At 31.6% G+C, this 17,993-nt stretch overlaps 4 protein-coding genes across 8 annotated transcripts; 2 read left to right on the forward strand and 2 right to left on the reverse strand.

Annotated features, from left to right (window-relative positions):
- Positions 1-9: 9 nt before the first annotated feature.
- Positions 10-9,397, reverse strand: Oga (O-GlcNAcase). Of its 2 annotated transcripts, XM_031982436.2 has the most exons (13): positions 8,983-9,397; positions 8,750-8,801; positions 8,335-8,668; positions 7,818-8,256; positions 7,171-7,742; positions 6,776-7,096; positions 6,520-6,694; positions 4,526-4,579; positions 3,052-3,137; positions 2,808-2,977; positions 2,514-2,709; positions 2,283-2,442; positions 10-2,207 (listed from the first exon to the last, which is right to left on the reverse strand). In XM_031982436.2, exons 1-13 carry the CDS (start codon positions 9,050-9,052, stop codon positions 2,071-2,073), a joined length of 2,766 nt encoding a protein of 921 aa, XP_031838296.1. In that variant the 5' UTR covers positions 9,053-9,397; the 3' UTR covers positions 10-2,070. The 2 variants fall into 2 exon arrangements, with proteins under 2 accessions (XP_031838296.1, XP_031838297.1); XM_031982437.2 differs by lacking the exon at positions 4,526-4,579.
- Positions 9,398-9,952: 555 nt separating this feature from the next.
- Positions 9,953-13,464, forward strand: LOC116429514 (coiled-coil domain-containing protein 22). Of its 4 annotated transcripts, none has more exons than XM_031982534.2 (8): positions 9,953-10,467; positions 10,852-11,038; positions 11,120-11,420; positions 11,498-11,742; positions 11,839-12,255; positions 12,327-12,767; positions 12,860-13,030; positions 13,107-13,464. In XM_031982534.2, the coding sequence occupies exons 2-7, from the start codon at positions 10,991-10,993 to the stop codon at positions 12,977-12,979; spliced, it is 1,572 nt and encodes a 523-aa protein (XP_031838394.1). In that variant the 5' UTR covers positions 9,953-10,467; positions 10,852-10,990; the 3' UTR covers positions 12,980-13,030; positions 13,107-13,464. The 4 variants fall into 4 exon arrangements, with proteins under 4 accessions (XP_031838394.1, XP_031838393.1, XP_031838392.1 ...); XM_031982533.2 differs by having other exon boundaries at positions 9,970-10,467; positions 10,867-11,038; positions 11,842-12,255; positions 13,107-13,438; XM_031982532.2 differs by having other exon boundaries at positions 9,978-10,467; positions 10,867-11,038; positions 13,107-13,433.
- A 72-nt stretch (positions 13,465-13,536) lies between these two features.
- On the reverse strand, positions 13,537-15,420 carry LOC116429516 (uncharacterized). The gene is made up of 2 exons (XM_031982538.2): positions 14,017-15,420; positions 13,537-13,932 (listed from the first exon to the last, which is right to left on the reverse strand). The coding sequence occupies exons 1-2, from the start codon at positions 15,058-15,060 to the stop codon at positions 13,642-13,644; spliced, it is 1,335 nt and encodes a 444-aa protein (XP_031838398.2). The 5' UTR covers positions 15,061-15,420; the 3' UTR covers positions 13,537-13,641.
- Positions 15,421-15,899: 479 nt separating this feature from the next.
- LOC116429517 (WD repeat-containing protein SL1-17) lies at positions 15,900-17,929 on the forward strand. Its single transcript, XM_031982539.2, has 8 exons — positions 15,900-16,259; positions 16,358-16,467; positions 16,536-16,711; positions 16,802-17,040; positions 17,120-17,213; positions 17,284-17,377; positions 17,461-17,632; positions 17,782-17,929. The coding sequence occupies exons 1-8, from the start codon at positions 16,257-16,259 to the stop codon at positions 17,881-17,883; spliced, it is 990 nt and encodes a 329-aa protein (XP_031838399.1). The 5' UTR covers positions 15,900-16,256; the 3' UTR covers positions 17,884-17,929.
- Positions 17,930-17,993: the final 64 nt, after the last annotated feature.

Genomic DNA, 17,993 nt, shown 5'->3' on the forward strand with positions numbered 1-17,993 from the left:
CACCAAAAGTATCAGTCTTGATATTTTTATTTAAATAAACCATTAGTAATCATATATTGTTTCATAGTATTAACTAAACATATATTACTTACAAGTACGCGACGAGGTAACTGGAAATATTGTTATACGCTTGAACTGTTAAGGAACATCAAAATCGAAAGCATACAAAGTATATTACAAAATCGGTTCTCTACGATAACAGCATTAATTTTCTTGTAAAAAATATATGGCTGTACTTAGCGCGAAAGAAATATATTTCAAACAGTACTCGATGACTTTGTAATGTAATGGTAAGCTTTAAACAAAATGTTTTCCAGTCTTCCTGTCGAAGTAACATTTCTCTTTATGGGATCATCGTGAAAATCCGGCGAGTATAAAATTTCTACAGAACAAATGATCGGAATTGAAACAGATTCGAGCGATATAATTTTCACGACAATCAAACCTTTTCTTTGTACATGGCACTACTGCAAATCCTAATACAGTTCCGTTTCGACTGGAATAAGAAGTTCACACCTCACCCTGTGATATCATTATAATTATTGTAGTATTATGTAGTTTAATAGTTATAAGGCAAATCTCTAAGATCTTCATTTTTATTTCATTTCTTCCCATTTTTATACGTGTGCGTATTTCTTTTTATTTCGTGATTACTTCCTACCTCTTTTGGTTCTGTAGATTCGATACACAGATTCATGTAAGCCAGTATAGATAACTAATCTGTTAATTCCTAATCAGCGATACAATAATCTAGGTATTATTTATTTATTTATTTTTATTTTCTTTTTTTTTTGTTTTGTTTTATATAATAATGGAGTTTATCGAATTTGCTTTTTTCTCCAAAACACTAATTGCTTTGCGTGTTTGTTAGGATTCAGTTACTATTGATGGTAACGAACTTAATATTAAAATAAACGGTTATATAAAATGTATAATTCCTGTTATTCAGGTTACAAATAGTTAACTGTTCTGATACATTCGGGTGGTAGTGAAATAATTACTATTCTCCTAAAAAATTCTACATATCACATTCTGCGGCAATGCATACACATGCGTACATGTATATGTTGCAAGCATAGAGCCAATTAGAAGTCACTATAATATCGATATTTCTGTGATTAAAAACAATATTATTAAAATAATAATGTAAAACGGGTAAAACGATCTCAATAGTGGACACGCTGAAGGCCAATTTATGTACACATTGCAGGGAAAATTTTACTATGAAACAATAAAATACCTATGGATTAGGTAGTTCTCGTTAAGAAACTTAAACCGGATATTAAAACTAGATCTCGTTTCTCGCATTCTTATAACAAATACGTAGTTTGTAAAACCGAATTTCCTTACATCCTGTTCACAATTATTCGCGCACGCGATTGATTTCAATAAGAAAATATCCTTCAATGGGTTAAAAAGCTTCGATAATTTATCACTGGAACACACACATACACTGGTATTTTTTCATCATACATCACTTAACACGTTATATACATTCTTTTCAAGAAGTATTCCTATTAATATACAAGCATACCGGTTATATACTAAAGTTCCATAGCAATTCAACACACAAATGCAAATTTTTATAAAATTAACATATCCATTTGTTACTATTTCATTTTCGCTTTGATTCATTAATTCTTACTATTGCACGTTTTACACTCTTTTCACTATCCCTTTTTCGTTCGATGACACAGACGTTATGCATTCATTCTATATTGTATATACACCGTACATACGTATATATCGTTAAACACATTTAGGTGATTTTCTAATTCAAGAAGGCAGACATTCTGTGACAGTTCTCAGAAAGCAAGTACCATTCATCAGTGGACATTTAATGCGTAACCTCTGAATGGTTTCCTTTCCTTTCCAGAAATAAAAGTTCCTTTCAACGGATAATATTCTGCCATTATAAAATAGTACAGGCAGCAGAAATGTTCTCGAACCGTATTAAAAATTACTGTTTCTATATTCATTATGAATATTTCAAACGTTAGAAGTCTTTTTTGAAGATGGTCCAAGCAAGTAGACCTTATTCACAAATATCACTGGTGTACTAACTCTTTGTTAGAAACTTCTACACATAGTTTTGATTCCAGAGTGTTCTTCGTGCGCTGGGTTCATATCGACAAAGCCCAATTTACTATAAAATTCATGTGCTTCTTTGTCTGTGCTTGGTATAGTAGTGTGTACACCAAAAGAACCTACGAATATTATTAAACATTAACATCAATTACTAATGTATTTTCCATAAATTATAATCTCATTATCATATTCACCATTTGCTCTCAGAGCAGCAAGAATACACGTAATTAGTCTTTTAGGGACAGATTGATCGGTTAAACACGGCAACACCGCGCACAGAAGTTTTGATGGGTGTTGTCTGCATAACTGTTCAGACACGTCTGGGACAAATGAATGGAAGTGCCGTATGGCATCCTAAAAAATAAATTGCAGGTGTTAATAAATGTAAAAGACTAATTAAAAAAACACTATTTAAATATATGTACCTGAACGTTTTGAGGCATATCATTTATACTATCATCTAACGGATATTTCAAACGCAACTCGGGTATTAAAGAAACAGCCAGTTTCTGGTTGTGAGTCTTGACATTCAAGGCAGCCAGTGCATAACCGACCACACCACTTTCATCTTCCACAACCATACATAGTTCTGAACTTAAAGTTAGGAAGCCACTAATCAATCTATAGTGAAAATAAACAACAGTATGTCATTATTGTATGTGAAATTCATATAATATGTTACAATTTTTAATAAAATATGGTGAAATTGTTTCAAATACCTATCTGCCACTGCAGACGACATCGTAGAGCCATAAATTTTATTGCATACAGCGTAAACTGCTTCCTCGTCGCTGGTTAAGTAAGGCCTAATTGTATAAATTTTACTACTAGGCACTTCTGGTGCTTTGTAAACAAATAGATCATTCCCACTGTCTACTGGAATTAATCTCTGAAAAGAGTAAATAGATATTAATATCATTTCAAGCAGAATGTATTCATAATGAAATAAACGTGTCAATATACCTGTAGATCAGCTGTAAGTCCTCCACGAAAAACCCATGGTTCTTGGTCTCCACTCATAAAAGTTTCTTTCCAGCCATTGGAAAACCCTATCCCAAAGATATAGTATTTAATCTTAATAAATAATTAAATGTGTGGATATGTACGCGCGATTATGCAGTTTATTAAATATATAATACAGCTTCCACTGCTCAGAGTACTAACTTTAGTTAAATTTGTAACATGCATAAGTACATTTCGATCGATAGCGCCATGGTTTTCTTTACCTCGCTTGATATATCGAGTCTTTCACAATGTTCATTAAACAGAAAGTATAACATCGCGAAATAAAGAAATCTATCGGATCGAATAACTACGGTGCAACATTTCAATAAATCAGATATCTCTTTATGTCTGTATAAAATAATTGATCTTCGCACATCGAATAATTTACAAAAGAGAAAAAATGAAAAAACTATATATTATTTGGCTAAAAAATGTAGACTTTGTTATATTAAACAGTCTTGCATTCATATCAAATTTTAAGTAATTACTACCAATATGAAATGACAATAGAAATTGTCTTCGAAGAATGTTGCACCAGAGTTCGCGCAGCAATAAAACCTTAGGGAAAAGGAAATGGGACTGGGATTAGTGGAATGGTAGTCCAGTTTGCCAAAATGCGCCTGAAATAAAACTCCTATTACTCCTGAAAAGAATATAGTGTCTGGAACTAAAAGAAATTAGTACAGGCAAGTTGGCAGAAGGAAGATGTTTCGCTAGTCATTCTCAACCCACGAAAGATGTTCTCACAAAACCAAGAAAACATGAAATCTCGAAAATGTTATCCATCATTATAAATGATAAACTTCTTTTGATAATTTTGAAACGTAATAAAAAAAATATATATATAAACGCAACTTTTGCAGGCTGTACGTGACCAGTACATTATTTAGGAAAAGCCCGTAATAGATCACAAAGCTGTGTCCTAAGTTTGCCAATTTTGGAGAAGTTGCAGATGGACTTACTTTGTACGTAAAAATCTTTACTATGTAAAATTCATAAAGATCATTTGTATAGTCTCTGAGGAAGTTTTCAATGAATCTTTGAAATATAAAAAAAGATATGTGAATCTTAGATTATAAAACATTGAACAATTCAAACTTCTTGTTACTATAAGAAAATTGTATAAAATTAAAATCAAAATACATCTAAAAGATTTCATGTACTTGAAAGTTTAATAATTTTTGTAGAATAAGAAAGTATGTCCATCTTACATTAAATCTTATGAGGCGCAAAAGGTATATGTGTTGAGTACACATAGATCTTTCTAGTCATCAGAACGCTGCTTCTACGCGCAAATCTCTTGTTCATATTAATTGCAATAATTTGACAAAACTTCAAACACGAACAGAAAATATGCAATTGTTTTCGTTGGTTTGAAGCTTTGTTGGACGCGCGCTTTTTGTTGGATTACTCAGACTGGTGAATCGCATACATGTGTAGCTGCCCTGGGTAAACGTTGTCATCGTCGACGGGAATCTGCCAAACGCTATCAACAAGACAGAAAACACAGAAATGCACGTTAGTCAGTGAATTAAAGCTGTACTGTTCCTCATACACTTATACTGTTGGCAAAAATTATTCGCTACAAATTATTCCTCTTGAGTATACACTTCGAACTGCACCAAATAAGTTTCAGTAATATTATGCAATGTTAATGCAGCGAATGAATTCTTGCCAAACATTATCTGTGAAAGAAAGTCAACCAATATGTTAATAGCTGGCACAAAGTTATTTGGAACACAGTATTTGTTCAGGTCCACATTGATGCTGTTAAATAGTTTCCCAGAAAGTGTTTGCTATGAAAGAGTCTTTTCGCCATGTATCGCGCCAACAAGTCACATCAATTCTCTTAATTCTTATAAGACAAATGGTATGCAATACCATGATAGTTTACATATATATATACATGTTTTTAATAATATTTATGAGAAATGTAAGAACTGCTATGACTTGATTTCGTATCAACAGAATCATAATAGGAAGCCATTAGTCGACAAAGAAGAAAATCATTTCATAAAAATATTTCTATACAATTGAACTTAAAAAACTCGTATCGTTTGGTTTCAAGTGTTGAATAGATTAACAAGTTTCTATTTCAGTTTTGTATAAAAGATCATGTATTTAGCAATTGTGCATATTGTCTGTATTCGTAGGAAGTATGAATGTGTTCAAAAATAAGAAAAGCAAATTTAAATTATGCTTTTAACTTATTTCAATTTTGACTTACGGCAACCATGCTTGTCCATTTTTCGCGCGCCACGCGGTACATTTGATTCTAAAGCGCAGAAACAAATGTACAAATGCAATTCCATAGGTAAGCGATCTATGGAATACTTATATTCCAACTATTAGTGATGCTTGTTTACTTTTTTTGTTATTTAGAAAGTCAATAAGCTACTAAATATTTCAGTAGAAATATTTCTCCTAGATACAGACTTTTTGGAACTTTAGTATTTAATCTATATTTTATTTGGTCTTCGCATATAATATTTTGAAAACGATGTTTGTAAAATACACGTTTTAAATTGAACGAACAAATTAATTTTTATCGTTCAATAAAAAATATACTTGCGAAGCGAATAAAAACAATAAATTTATTTGTGTTTAAACTAAGTTAACAAGACATCAGTAACTTTCGGAGTCAGTAATTTATGTCCTTTATGTGTTTTACAATTGTATAATATCATTTTACAAGGATGTCCACTGTGGTCGTAATATAAAGTTTCCTAACATTTTAAATAAACATTTTTGTTTTAGAGAAATATCATTTTTTAATTTTCTGTTAATGATATTAATTGTACATTTGTTTAATTGTAATATTCTGTTATTTAGAATATTTAATAACATCCACCTTGTAAAAGGATAAATTGAGTGAGACAAAAAAAAGAATAGAACATTACACTTACCAATACTCGAGACACTTTTGTTCTGAAATATAAGTATAGGCAGTAAATTATAGTACTTTTGGAGAAAATTGATAACAGCACTCATCTGTAGCACAACAAATACAACTCTCTACTAGTCAAGATAATGTAAAAATTATATAAAAACGAAAAATTAGTAGTATGTATGTATGTAATAGTATGTATTCTGTAACTATGCAATTAAACGTGAATAATTATTTTCATATCATTGTACCAGCATACTAGCATTTTGAATTAACTTTCTTTATGTATTTCATCATTACTATTTTTATATTCTTTGTTATTATATGACTAAATGATGCAAGGATTAGAAAATATTTAACTGACACTAAAAATGATATTGCAAATGTAATATGGACCATACTTAATATTATCTTTTATTTGATTAAGAATACTTTTTTCTATTAATTTTTAAACGTATGTATCAAAATGTAGCAGGATATCGGTAAGTATATTTAATTTATTATTTAAAGTTATTTATATAAATCAAAATGTAACTTACCCAACCATTTCACATAACTGTTTAAAAGGGATACAACTCCTCTCATATCCCAAACATATGAATACAGATCATATAACAACTCACGGTTATTACAGTATGTAAGTCGCTGAAACAATCTGTTTACGGCATTGCATATATCATTCATTTTCGTTGCTCTTGCATGCCATTCTTCAATCTGAAATATTACAAGGATTCGGTAAATACTTGCAATAGAATCCAAGAAGTACCTACTGGATGTGAAAAGATTGTTACTCACATCTGCCTGAGATACAGTTGTTTCCTCTTTAGGCTTTTTCATGACAACATGAGCGTTACTTTTTAGCCAATTAAATTCTTGTAATAATAATATACCTTGACCACCATGTTCAAATGGCAAGTAAAATAGGTCACATAGTAATGAAAGGTCTTCTTGAGTTAACCGCTTATCAGCATCAATAGAATCTTGAGATTCTTGATCTGTATTATCAGTTGTATCATGATTTTCATTATCATTTTCAACAATCATTTGAGTACCATTCACTACAGGGGAAGTACTGTCCACTTCTACTTGCATGCTACCAGAAGCTTCACTGCATGTCTAAGAAATAAGAATTGACGAATTATATAAATATTCTGTTTATAGTTATAACTATTAAATATTAAAGAGCTTACAGATGTATTCTCTATCATAGCATCATCCTCTGTGTGAATCTTAGCCGCGTGTGCCGGAGAATTATTAGGTGTAGTATTACAATCCATAGGTTCTATAGATGACATAGCATGTGAAGTTGATGCATTTTCTACAGTAGTTGAAAGTATAGGTTCACTAATAACAGTTGTTTCTGACACCAATGAATTCATAACTGGAACAGAGGGTGGTACAAAACTGTCGGTAGTTGTTACGGTTGAGCAAACTTCAGCCAATGCTTGAAGATGACTGGAATTAGTTATTGGCGCAGGTGTTGCAGGAACGGTAGTGGTGGTTGTTGATGTCAGACTCATACATGTATTTACAGAGGGAATTATAGGTATTGGTATTGTTGGCGCTACACATGGTTGTGGTTTTGCTATAACACCCCATGCAGCCCGTTTTTTGTTAAATTCCAATAACCATTCGTTTATAGCATTCTTTAAAGCATGTCTGGGATGATACATATTTGGTGACATTGTTGAAGGAACATCTTCACCTAATAGACCATCTTCTGTTTCAGTTTCTAATCTGATATCAGCTGATATAGAATCATCTATAAAATAAAAAGCAGTCTATAAGTAAAATAAAGCATAATGTATAGAATTACATACAATTAATAGATACATACTTAAATCTCTTTTTCCATCAATATTACATTTACTCCACTGAGCCAATGTATGAATTGCTACAAAGTTTGCTCCATATTCACAATTAGGGTTTGTTAAAACACCTCTCAATTTTGGAATCAGGTCAGGAGATCTACCAGAATACGGGCCTAGAAATACTCTTTTTTGATCATAATCATTAGCATGTAAATTATCCCATATAACTGGTGGTCTTTTTAAAACCTCGGTTATTTCTTCTATAGATTCAACAGTTAAAAGTCTCGATATAACTTTAGGACCAGTCCACATTATATCAATTTCTTGAGCCAATTTATTACCAAGCGTATTAAGGTACTCTGAGGATGTTACATTTGGCATTGCGCGGGTTGCACAATATTGTGTTGGGCATAAAAGAAATTTTGGTTGACCAAGATGTTGAAATATATCATTTGTAACAGAAACCTATTAAGAAAGCATTACAGTTAGTAACAAGCAAAACATACCATAATTCAAACACAAGACGAATCATGTAATACACACTTGTGCATGAGCAAAGGACTGAAATACTTCTTTATCTGCTTCACTCATTTCTGGTTCTATATCATCGAATAACAATGCAAATGCGGTGCAACCAAACTGACTGACTTGTTCCAGTTTCCTTTTCAGTACAGTAACTTCTTTCGCACTCGAATAAGTAATATCTAATCCTGGTGATAAGGCATAATAAAAAGTAATACCACATTCTCTAGCAGCTGTTATCAGGCCAGTCAAATGTTCTGCTTCTTCAACTGTGTACAAATCTCTCCAATACGCACGATGTTTGTAGTCATCTTTTGGGGCATATAGATACGAATCCATTCCCCATTTTTTCAATCTAAAAATTATTTAGTATCATAATTTCATAAAATGCACTTCAATCTTCTAATTTAAGTTACATTCAATGGAAGTTACTTACTTTTGAAATAAATCTTTCCTCTGTTCAGTAGTCCAAGGGCGTCCGTAAAAGCCTGTGAATAAAAAAAATAGTATTTTTTTATATGAACAATATAAAATAAAGTAACGAATAGCGCATTCCAATCGCCCCCTCCTCCCCCCTGCCCGACTCTCTTTCTTGCCCCACCAAAAGAAGGCTATCGCAAACGATGACCAAATACGTATGGTTTTCAATCGCTCGATGGCGAGTAATACCTTCAACGACACCGCAGATGAAGTTTCCGTTTTTCGTGTTTAAATTTGCGTCCCCATTTGTCTCCGCCATTGCGGATTACAATAGGCACGTCTGTATACTACCGGACTACGCAAGTGACCAAAGGAGTTGGTGGATGCGAAATCTTGCCGTTTCTGGAGAAGATCGCAGAAGGAATAAGAAACAAGTACTGTCTTATTAGCGGTACAATTCCCTCGAGTAATCGTTATGACAGCATTACTTTGGTCCCTGCTAGGGAAATGAAAATCTAATGGGAACTATCCGATTCCGAAGGAATAAAAATCTCCTCTTTTATGTTTGTAACAGACTACACCGATGGATGCTTAGTCGATACTAAACGATCTCTCGATCCATCGTTTCCATCTGGAACGAGTAACGGAAAGCGCCATTGTACTGTTGCGACATCTTGTACTCGAAATAGGTACATTTTTTTCAAATATACGCAACTGTGTATAACTGTAGGTAATCATAGCACAAACTTAACACTAGATTTACGGAACGAATCAATTTGACTCGTATTGAATTTTTTATAAAATTATTTGGTAAATTTTGGGTCGATTTTTATTAACGCAGTTATGCGAATAGGTACCCTAATTGTCTACTCTTAAACCTCGAATTTTTAAGATCTAAATGTACGGATAACAATTTTTCTATGAACAATAGAACAAACTGTACAGTAAATGTCAGTAAATCTAGTGTCAAGATACTTATTTTAACCCCTTGCCTGATGGTTTATTTTGAATCAAACGTTCACACACGAATATTTAAAAAAAAATTGAAGTATTAGAGCTTCAATTAAATTTATTTATGAAAATAAGAAAATTATTTGTCACGATACAGCATATTTGTCAAATAATTTGTGAACTCCTATTTCGTACTGAAAGCATGGCAAATGAGATTCGTTATTTCAGTTTATAGGGTTAAGACCCAGACCAACGGTAGATAAAATAGACAGAACATTTTATGGGATTTACCATCGACGATGAACAAGATATTCAATGATATTAAATTTTTAGTAGTAAAAGGAGTGGCAAATAAAATCCTATAAACGTTATACGTTTCATTTATCGTAATGAGTACAAAAATGATTAACTATAGCCAAAAAAATAAAAATGGTAAAGTTAGTTCAATTAGCTGTTAACGTGTTAAAACGTAATAACTGATTTTATCTTAAAGTATTTTCTTTTATTAAAAATAATTTCACTCCGATTATCATAGTGAACACTTGTTTTACAACAAGTTTGAAATAATTTTATCCTCTTATAACTAAAAAATCTGTTACGCCATCTGCATAATTGCACAGTGCACAAATGTTTCTTCACTCATGGACAGGTTAAATTCCTGAGACTTGGTACGAATTTCTTAAAATACGTTAACACCGTAGGGAATTTTAGAATTTTCACATTTTTACGGATGATGGAGGAGGTTGACAATATAATTATTCATTCATTGCGTCAAATAGGCTGGTGAGTTGTATTTTGCATATCTTTAAGGGAGTTTCACTTCGATTGACATTCGATGTCGGCTACGTTTTGTTACGGTAAAAGTGGGTGGTAATGTTTATTTAAATAAATCGCGATATCTTTGATCAGCGTTACTTTGTTTTGCGCTGAAATTTCTTCGAGTCCGAAAATAAGAACGTAACTATAAAAACATTCAAATGTTGCTAGGATTCATTTCAATTTTACCGGCTAATTTTGATAATGTTTACGAACGAAATGTGATATCGTATTTTCCTCTAAATATCGTTTTACAATGTAATTAGTAACACAAAGAACTAGTAATATTTACTTAACAAACAATCGATAATTATTTTGTATTATTTATAAATACTTCTTTATGGTTAATAGTTAACTACATTTTAGTGACATAGAAGAGAGTATAACAAATCTTGCTGATTTCACTACGGAGTTAGTGGTAGAATCAACAATAAAGTGTTTAGACATAATAAGGCCGGGTCTTGGAGTATCTACAGTTTTACCTGTAAATATGGCAGCCCGTTTTCGATTGGGTGCTACACTTGCTCAAGCATGCTCAGTAAGCTTTTGAAAAATGAATAATTCTGTTATGAATGCAATGGTGCTTTTAATGTTTACTTATGGAAATTTATCAATTTAGGACTTAGGATACAAAGGTGATATTGGATACCAAACGTTTCTATATAGTTCAGAAGCTGACCTACGAAGAGTTTTCATGTTTCTAATAGAAAAACTACCAAAGGAACATGATAAGACTTTGAATGAACCGATTAGTAATATTGCATTATTAGAGAAGTCTATAGCAGCAGCAATATCGCAAGGCCTTTCAGCTCCATGGTTGCCACATTATTGCCATATTAAGGGATTTAGAAATAGAGGCAGAGCAAGTGTCCCTTATGTATCTGTAAATTTGGAGGTACCAACTATAAACAGCGAGGAAGGTAGCAATTACTGTTTATATAATTTAATGCCGCATCCAAATATTTAATTGAGATTGATAAAACTTTTACTATTGTAGAGTATCAAGACTATTGTATACATTATTTGCAACCTGTGCCTAAACAAGTGCAAAATCAACAATCCTTTTTACCTTCTTTGATATCCTATAATGAGAAAGTACTGCATACTCAGTCCATAAATATTCTTGATCGAATAAATTGGTTAAATAAAGTACACAATGAAAAAGTCACAGATGTTAATGCATCAAGTGAAGTCGGTGAAATCAATAGAATTACAATAAAAGAAACAATGCCAACTACTAAAGTAAGCATTTTAAAAGTAACATCTGTATCTGTAAGCATACATTATTTGTAAACACAATATCATACTTTACCATTTAGGTTTTTATTTTATATTTAGCAGTCTCAGGTAAAGGACGAGAACACTTCAGAACCTATATTACAAAAACAAGAAACTCTAACTCAAGTGAAAAAGCAGGAATTAGAAGTAGAGAAAATAAAAGTAGAGTGTGAAAGTCTTAGAAGTAATATGGAAGAATTGCAAGATGAAATTAAGAAGTTGAGTACTGGTATAACCCAAATAACAATTAATTATCAGAATGAGGAAAAAGAATTAAGGATAAATGAAGAACAGAAAAAAATTAAAGTTCGTATTTACGACCTACTAGAAGATGGTGAGGAAAATATTAAGAAGCTGGAAATAGCGATTGAAGCTACTACAAACAAATTAATAAGTTTAGGCAATCAGTGGGAGAAGCATAGAGTACCTCTGATTCAAAAATATAGGCAAGAGAGAGAGAAACATTCAACAAAAGCTGTAAGTACTATTTTGTTAGCAAAATGTGAAATTTAAGTTGCATATTTAAAATTAAAATTTTGTACATGTAGAGTGCAAGTCAAAAGAAACTTGATGAAATTAAGTTATCAAAGGAGAAAGAAAGAGAACTTCAAGAAGAATGCCGTAACAAAGATCAACAATATTCACAGTTAGTGACAGAAGTTCAAAAACTTCCTAAAGAAGTGAATAGGTCGGCATATACTCAACGAATTTTAGAAATAATTAATAATGTTAGGAAACAAAAAGACGACATCAATAAAGTCTTAGCTGATACACGGGAAATTCAGAAAGAAATTAACACGCTTACAGGCAGAGTGGAAAGATCGTTCACAGTTGTTGACGAATTAATATTTCGAGATGCAAGAACAAATGAAGCGTCAAGAAAGGCTTATAAATTATTGGCTACACTTCATTCTGATTGTAGTGAGCTTGTAAATTTAGTGGAAGAGACGGGTGCCACTATACGAGAAATTAGAGACTTAGAAGAACAGGTATTGTTAATGGACAAAAAAATCCTCTTCATGCATGCTAAATATTAAAAACTTAATCGCATGTTTTCAAATACGTTACATTGCTTTTATAGATCGATTCTGAATCTACGAAAAATGTTGGAGCAAACTTAGAGAGAATAACTGCTGATTTGAAACAAATGAAACAAGAAACAGCAGCATTAACTGCACAATTGCAAAGTAAATCGTCGTGATTGTTATATAATTTATGGTACTACGATACGTGCCGTAATAATTACGGTGAGGTAAAGATACAGTTGATTTAAAACAGTAATTATTAAAATTTCTTACATCTAAGAGATTGCATGACTATGTTTACAGAACATTCCTTGCAAGCCAATGCAGTTATGGGAACGAAGACCAAATTTTATAGTACTGTAAAATTTACAGAGTACACTGACTGCCATAAAGCAGTCTTTTTGAGTCTGTTAAGACTTGATTGCTGAATGTGTACCTTGGTCCGAAGTTATGTAATAATAAATATGCTTAAAATTGGACCAAGTGTATAACATGAACTCATTTAATACTAACGCTCAAAGGGAACGTTATTTGTTACAGAGCCTAATAATTTTTTAGCATAAAATTTAATTATACAATTATCTTTCATATTTCGAATGAATACGCGGCTTCGGAGAAATCTCCTACAGACGTACGTAAAACATATTTAACAAAAAAATCTCTTCTAATCGAATATGTACAAAGTCTGGAAGATAAATAACATGTAATATATTTTTATTGTCTCTTACCATGTTCATCCTTTCAAGAGAAAATTCTGTTGGAGTGGAATTTATTAAATAACTTTTATTTACAAAATATTATCCATCATTTACAATGACATTATAACCGGTTGATTATTCTAATTTGAAATTGTAGGTGGTACATATTCTTCTGTTGCCTTCAATTTTCTTAGTTTCTTTTCTGACTTGGGCATTTTAAGAATACGCTCCATTTCTGCTTCTTCTTCCGCCTCTATTTCCGATATTTTCAGCTCTATATTCTCTTCTTCGTCGAAGAATGTTAAAAGTCTTTCCTGTTTCATCATCTCTTCCTTTATTTTTTGTACATTATCTAATCTAGAAGCTATCTCCATCTGTCTCGTTTGCTCCTCTAAGACTTTCTTCCTTTTCTCTTCCCATTCGGTATACATCTGAAATAGTAGAAAGCATTGATTAATCACATAAGGTACTCGTATAGCTGTTCATTTACTGTTCAGTTCCTTAATATTAAGTACCTTTAGTTGGTTAGTTATGTCTATATCTGCCTGTTTATCAATTGCAGACCTGACTTCGCTTTCTATTGCTTCAATTAAACTGTTTTCACAAAGATTTTTACTTTTTAATTTGTCAAGTTCAGACATTATATTCCCTATTTCCTCTTCAGGTATGCTTTGATTATCTTTCTTTATCAAATCAAAAACTTCTTTATAAACAAGATCATCTTGAACATCTTTTGACCATTGTTCTATCAAATTTGATACTTCCTCATACTTTTTGTATAATATTAAGCCTCGCAGTTGACAAGTTCGTCCTAATGTATTATTCATAATTTTTCCATAAAAAGCTAAAGTTTTTCCAACCAGATCACGTGGATCTGTAAGATCGAAATGATCATCGAAATAATCGTTTATAAGGTATTTTACACGTATTTTAATTTCTTCGCCATCATCTACTGGTTCTTGGGGTTTTACCCAGACTTCAGGGTTCTCTAAATATTTATGGCAAGAATAAATGCATAATGCATTAGTTATTGGATTATCAAAGTCTTCTTGTAACATAGGTAAGACAGCAATTTTTGCAGCACTACCATAATCTTTTCTTTTTATATATGAATCCATAAGAGCATTATAACAGACATAGTCAGGAAAAATGCCATAATTAAGTCTGTCGTATAAAACATTCATAAGTTCATCTGTACAATCATGATCCCACAAATATCTAATGACCGCATGATGCGTTGACTCCAATGTATTTGATGTTTCAGCAGTTAATCTCAATTTGTATACTGACGACAACAACTCTTCTATATAACTTTTATCCCTTAGTATATTTGCGAATATATCAACATCAATTGCACTAATTTCACCTTTTAGAGTATGTTTGTTATTTATCTGTATGAATAGATTTTCAGGATCAATGTTTTGTAATACAGGAGAGTTAAGTCGAGATTGCCATGCTTCTGTGCACCGGTACGCTTCAGATAAAAACGTTCTTTTTGGTGTAACCGCTTTTTGAAACGCATGGAAACTTTTCCTTCCGCATCTCAATGTTTTTAACATTTTCCTTTGTATTTATTGCCACTGACTCATAACTTTATAAAGTACTTTTTGATAATGAAAACTTGTTAAGCTTTAGCTAGGTTAAAGCTAACTAATCCAGTGAGTACAAAATACGTGGTAAGTACATCGCAAGAAACTGCAACGATATTTAAATCATACCTTCTATTAGTAATAGTCAGTATTTAGGTATATACAAATCAATTTTCTACAGTTGTTACTTAATTGTTACAAATTATCTTGTACATGTTTTTAAAATTCATATGCAAACTGTATGTTTATAATGTGTCGATTGTTTTTTCTCCCACTTTTGCCTATCGAGGTACAGGGTAAAACTGAGCTTCCCATCTACAATGCAATATACAGAGACATATTTTTTTAGTCCAGTTCAAATTGTGTTTAAAATATAACGTTCAAAAACAAGTATTTTGTAAAATATGAAATATAATTATTTATGATAAAAGAAATGGGTATATATAATTTATTAAAAGTGGAAATCAACAATAGCTGCTAACAATATTCATGAGAAGATTATGATGAATAAATTTATCATTTAATACTACTACTATTATTTCAAAAACAAGTATTTTGTAAAATATGAAATATAATTATTTATGATAAAAGAAATGAGTATATATAATTTATTAAAAGCGGAAATCAACAATAGCTGCTAACAATATTCATGAGAAGATTATGATGAATAAATTTATCATTTAATACTACTACTATTATTTTATGAAATATTTAATTATCACATTGTTAATAACATCTTTAATCAAAATTGCAGTTTCATGAATAATTTACTATATATTTTTTATCGCAAATGAACAATATTTTCAACTTTCTTTCTGATTTTTATACGCTACGTGTCATAGTTCATTAATAATTAATTGAAGATTAATTTTGTTAGTATCTATTGTTGTAGAATAAAGTTGAACAAGCGATAATAGCAATTTTTACGACCATAAAATAAATATAATATCTTAATACTACGTATACAATATGTGACTTGGATGAATGTTAGTTTACGTAGGGAAATACCCGGTGTTGTGGATATAGGTGTATATTTATATGTATAAATATATAGTCTGTAACACCTTCAAGACTTCCAAAATAAAAACAAATTTGCATACTTCATTTTCGTGAGTACGCCAACTATTGAAAATATATTGTTTCGAAGATAGTAGCCGCTTCCTAGAATGGTGAGAGATGAATAAATTTATAAATCATCAAGAAATATAGAGGTTAGGTTGTCCACAGTACGTGACAGTTTCATAGCTCTGTTTGAAATGTTTTTTAGTATTCGTTACTTAGTAAAACAGAAAATGCTCATGAAGATAGTATCTGGACCTGTGCTTGGGGATGTCCGAAGAAGAAAAAGGAAACCCAACCGGATAACGAAGACTCTCGGTTTGTAACCTCAACTGTGTGTACTACTTGTCCTTTTTTATTTACAATTTTTTATTATGATATTACAGGGATTCGATGAGATCCAATGAAGATGAGATTGTGGAATACATAGTAACTGGATCTGTCGATGATACCGTGAAAGTTTGGGAATACAAGGAAAAATCTATGCAATTGAAACATAAACATAAGTTAACTGGACATTCCCTTGGCGTGTTATCTGTTGCAGTGAGTTCAGATGGCTCGAGTAAGTAGTTAGCTGAAATCAGTGGAGTATTACACATTTCAGTTTGAAATAGAATTGCCCACACTTTACAATTATTCTTGTAATTTATAGAATGTGCATCCAGTTCGTTAGACTCTAGTCTAAAGTTATGGGATCTGGAAACAGGAGAAAAAATATCGAGCATTGAAGTAGGCCCTGTAGATATTTGGACAGTAGTATTTTCTCCAGATGATAAATTCATTGTGTCTGGCAGTCATTCTGGCAAAATACATCTGTATGGAACAGAAAGTGGTAAAAGAGAACAAACTTTGGATACCAGGGGTGGAAAATTTACATTAAGTGTTGCCTATGTATGATTATATTATATTGGATTTATTTTTAAAAATTAAAACATACCGATTCTTTGTTTCATAACGTCATCTATTACAGAGCCCCGATGGTAAATATATTGCTAGTGGTGCCATAGATGGAATCATTAACATATTTGATGTTACATATGGAAAAGTATTGCGTACATTAGAAGGTATGTACAACAGTTTTTATAATACATTCTTTCCATTAAAGACATGTATAAATTTATGTATATATTATAGGTCATGCGATGCCTATCAGGTCTCTCTGTTTCTCACCAGACTCTCAGCTGCTTCTTACTGCATCAGCTGATGGGCATATGAAATTATATGATGTGTAAGCGATTTTGTGCATATTATATTATTTGAAATGAAGAATTCATTCATTTTTCAATCTTATCAACTTATTTTTTCTTACAGGAAAGATGCTAATTTAGCCGGAACTATGTCAGGTCATGCTTCATGGGTACTTGGTGTTGCTTTTGCTCCAGATGGCAAAACATTTGCTTCTAGTAGTTCAGATCACACAGTTAAAATCTGGGAATTAGCACAGCGACAATGTCTTCATACATTCAATGAACATAATGATCAGGTAAGATATTAATATTATATGTTACAAAATAGGAAAAGAATGTTGTAATCTAGGAACGTATATATACATTTTTATATAAATTTTAACATTTGAAAATATCTACAGATAATAAAGAAACATAATAGTTAAGTAACTTGTCTTTTTTTCAGGTATGGGCTGTGAAGTACAGTCCTCAAAGGAACGATGTACTTGTATCTGTATCTGACGATAAATCCATTAATTTATACGAATGTCCAATGTATGATAAATAAATGTTTTATAAAGATAGATTAATAAATGTTTATATTTATTATTTTTCCTTGAAGTATTTTACAATTTACGAAGTATTACTCTTCTTTGACACATGTGTTTAGTGACACAG

The sequence above is a fragment of the Nomia melanderi genome, chromosome 1 (assembly GCF_051020985.1).
Source record: "Nomia melanderi isolate GNS246 chromosome 1, iyNomMela1, whole genome shotgun sequence".
NCBI lineage: Eukaryota > Metazoa > Arthropoda > Insecta > Hymenoptera > Halictidae > Nomia > Nomia melanderi.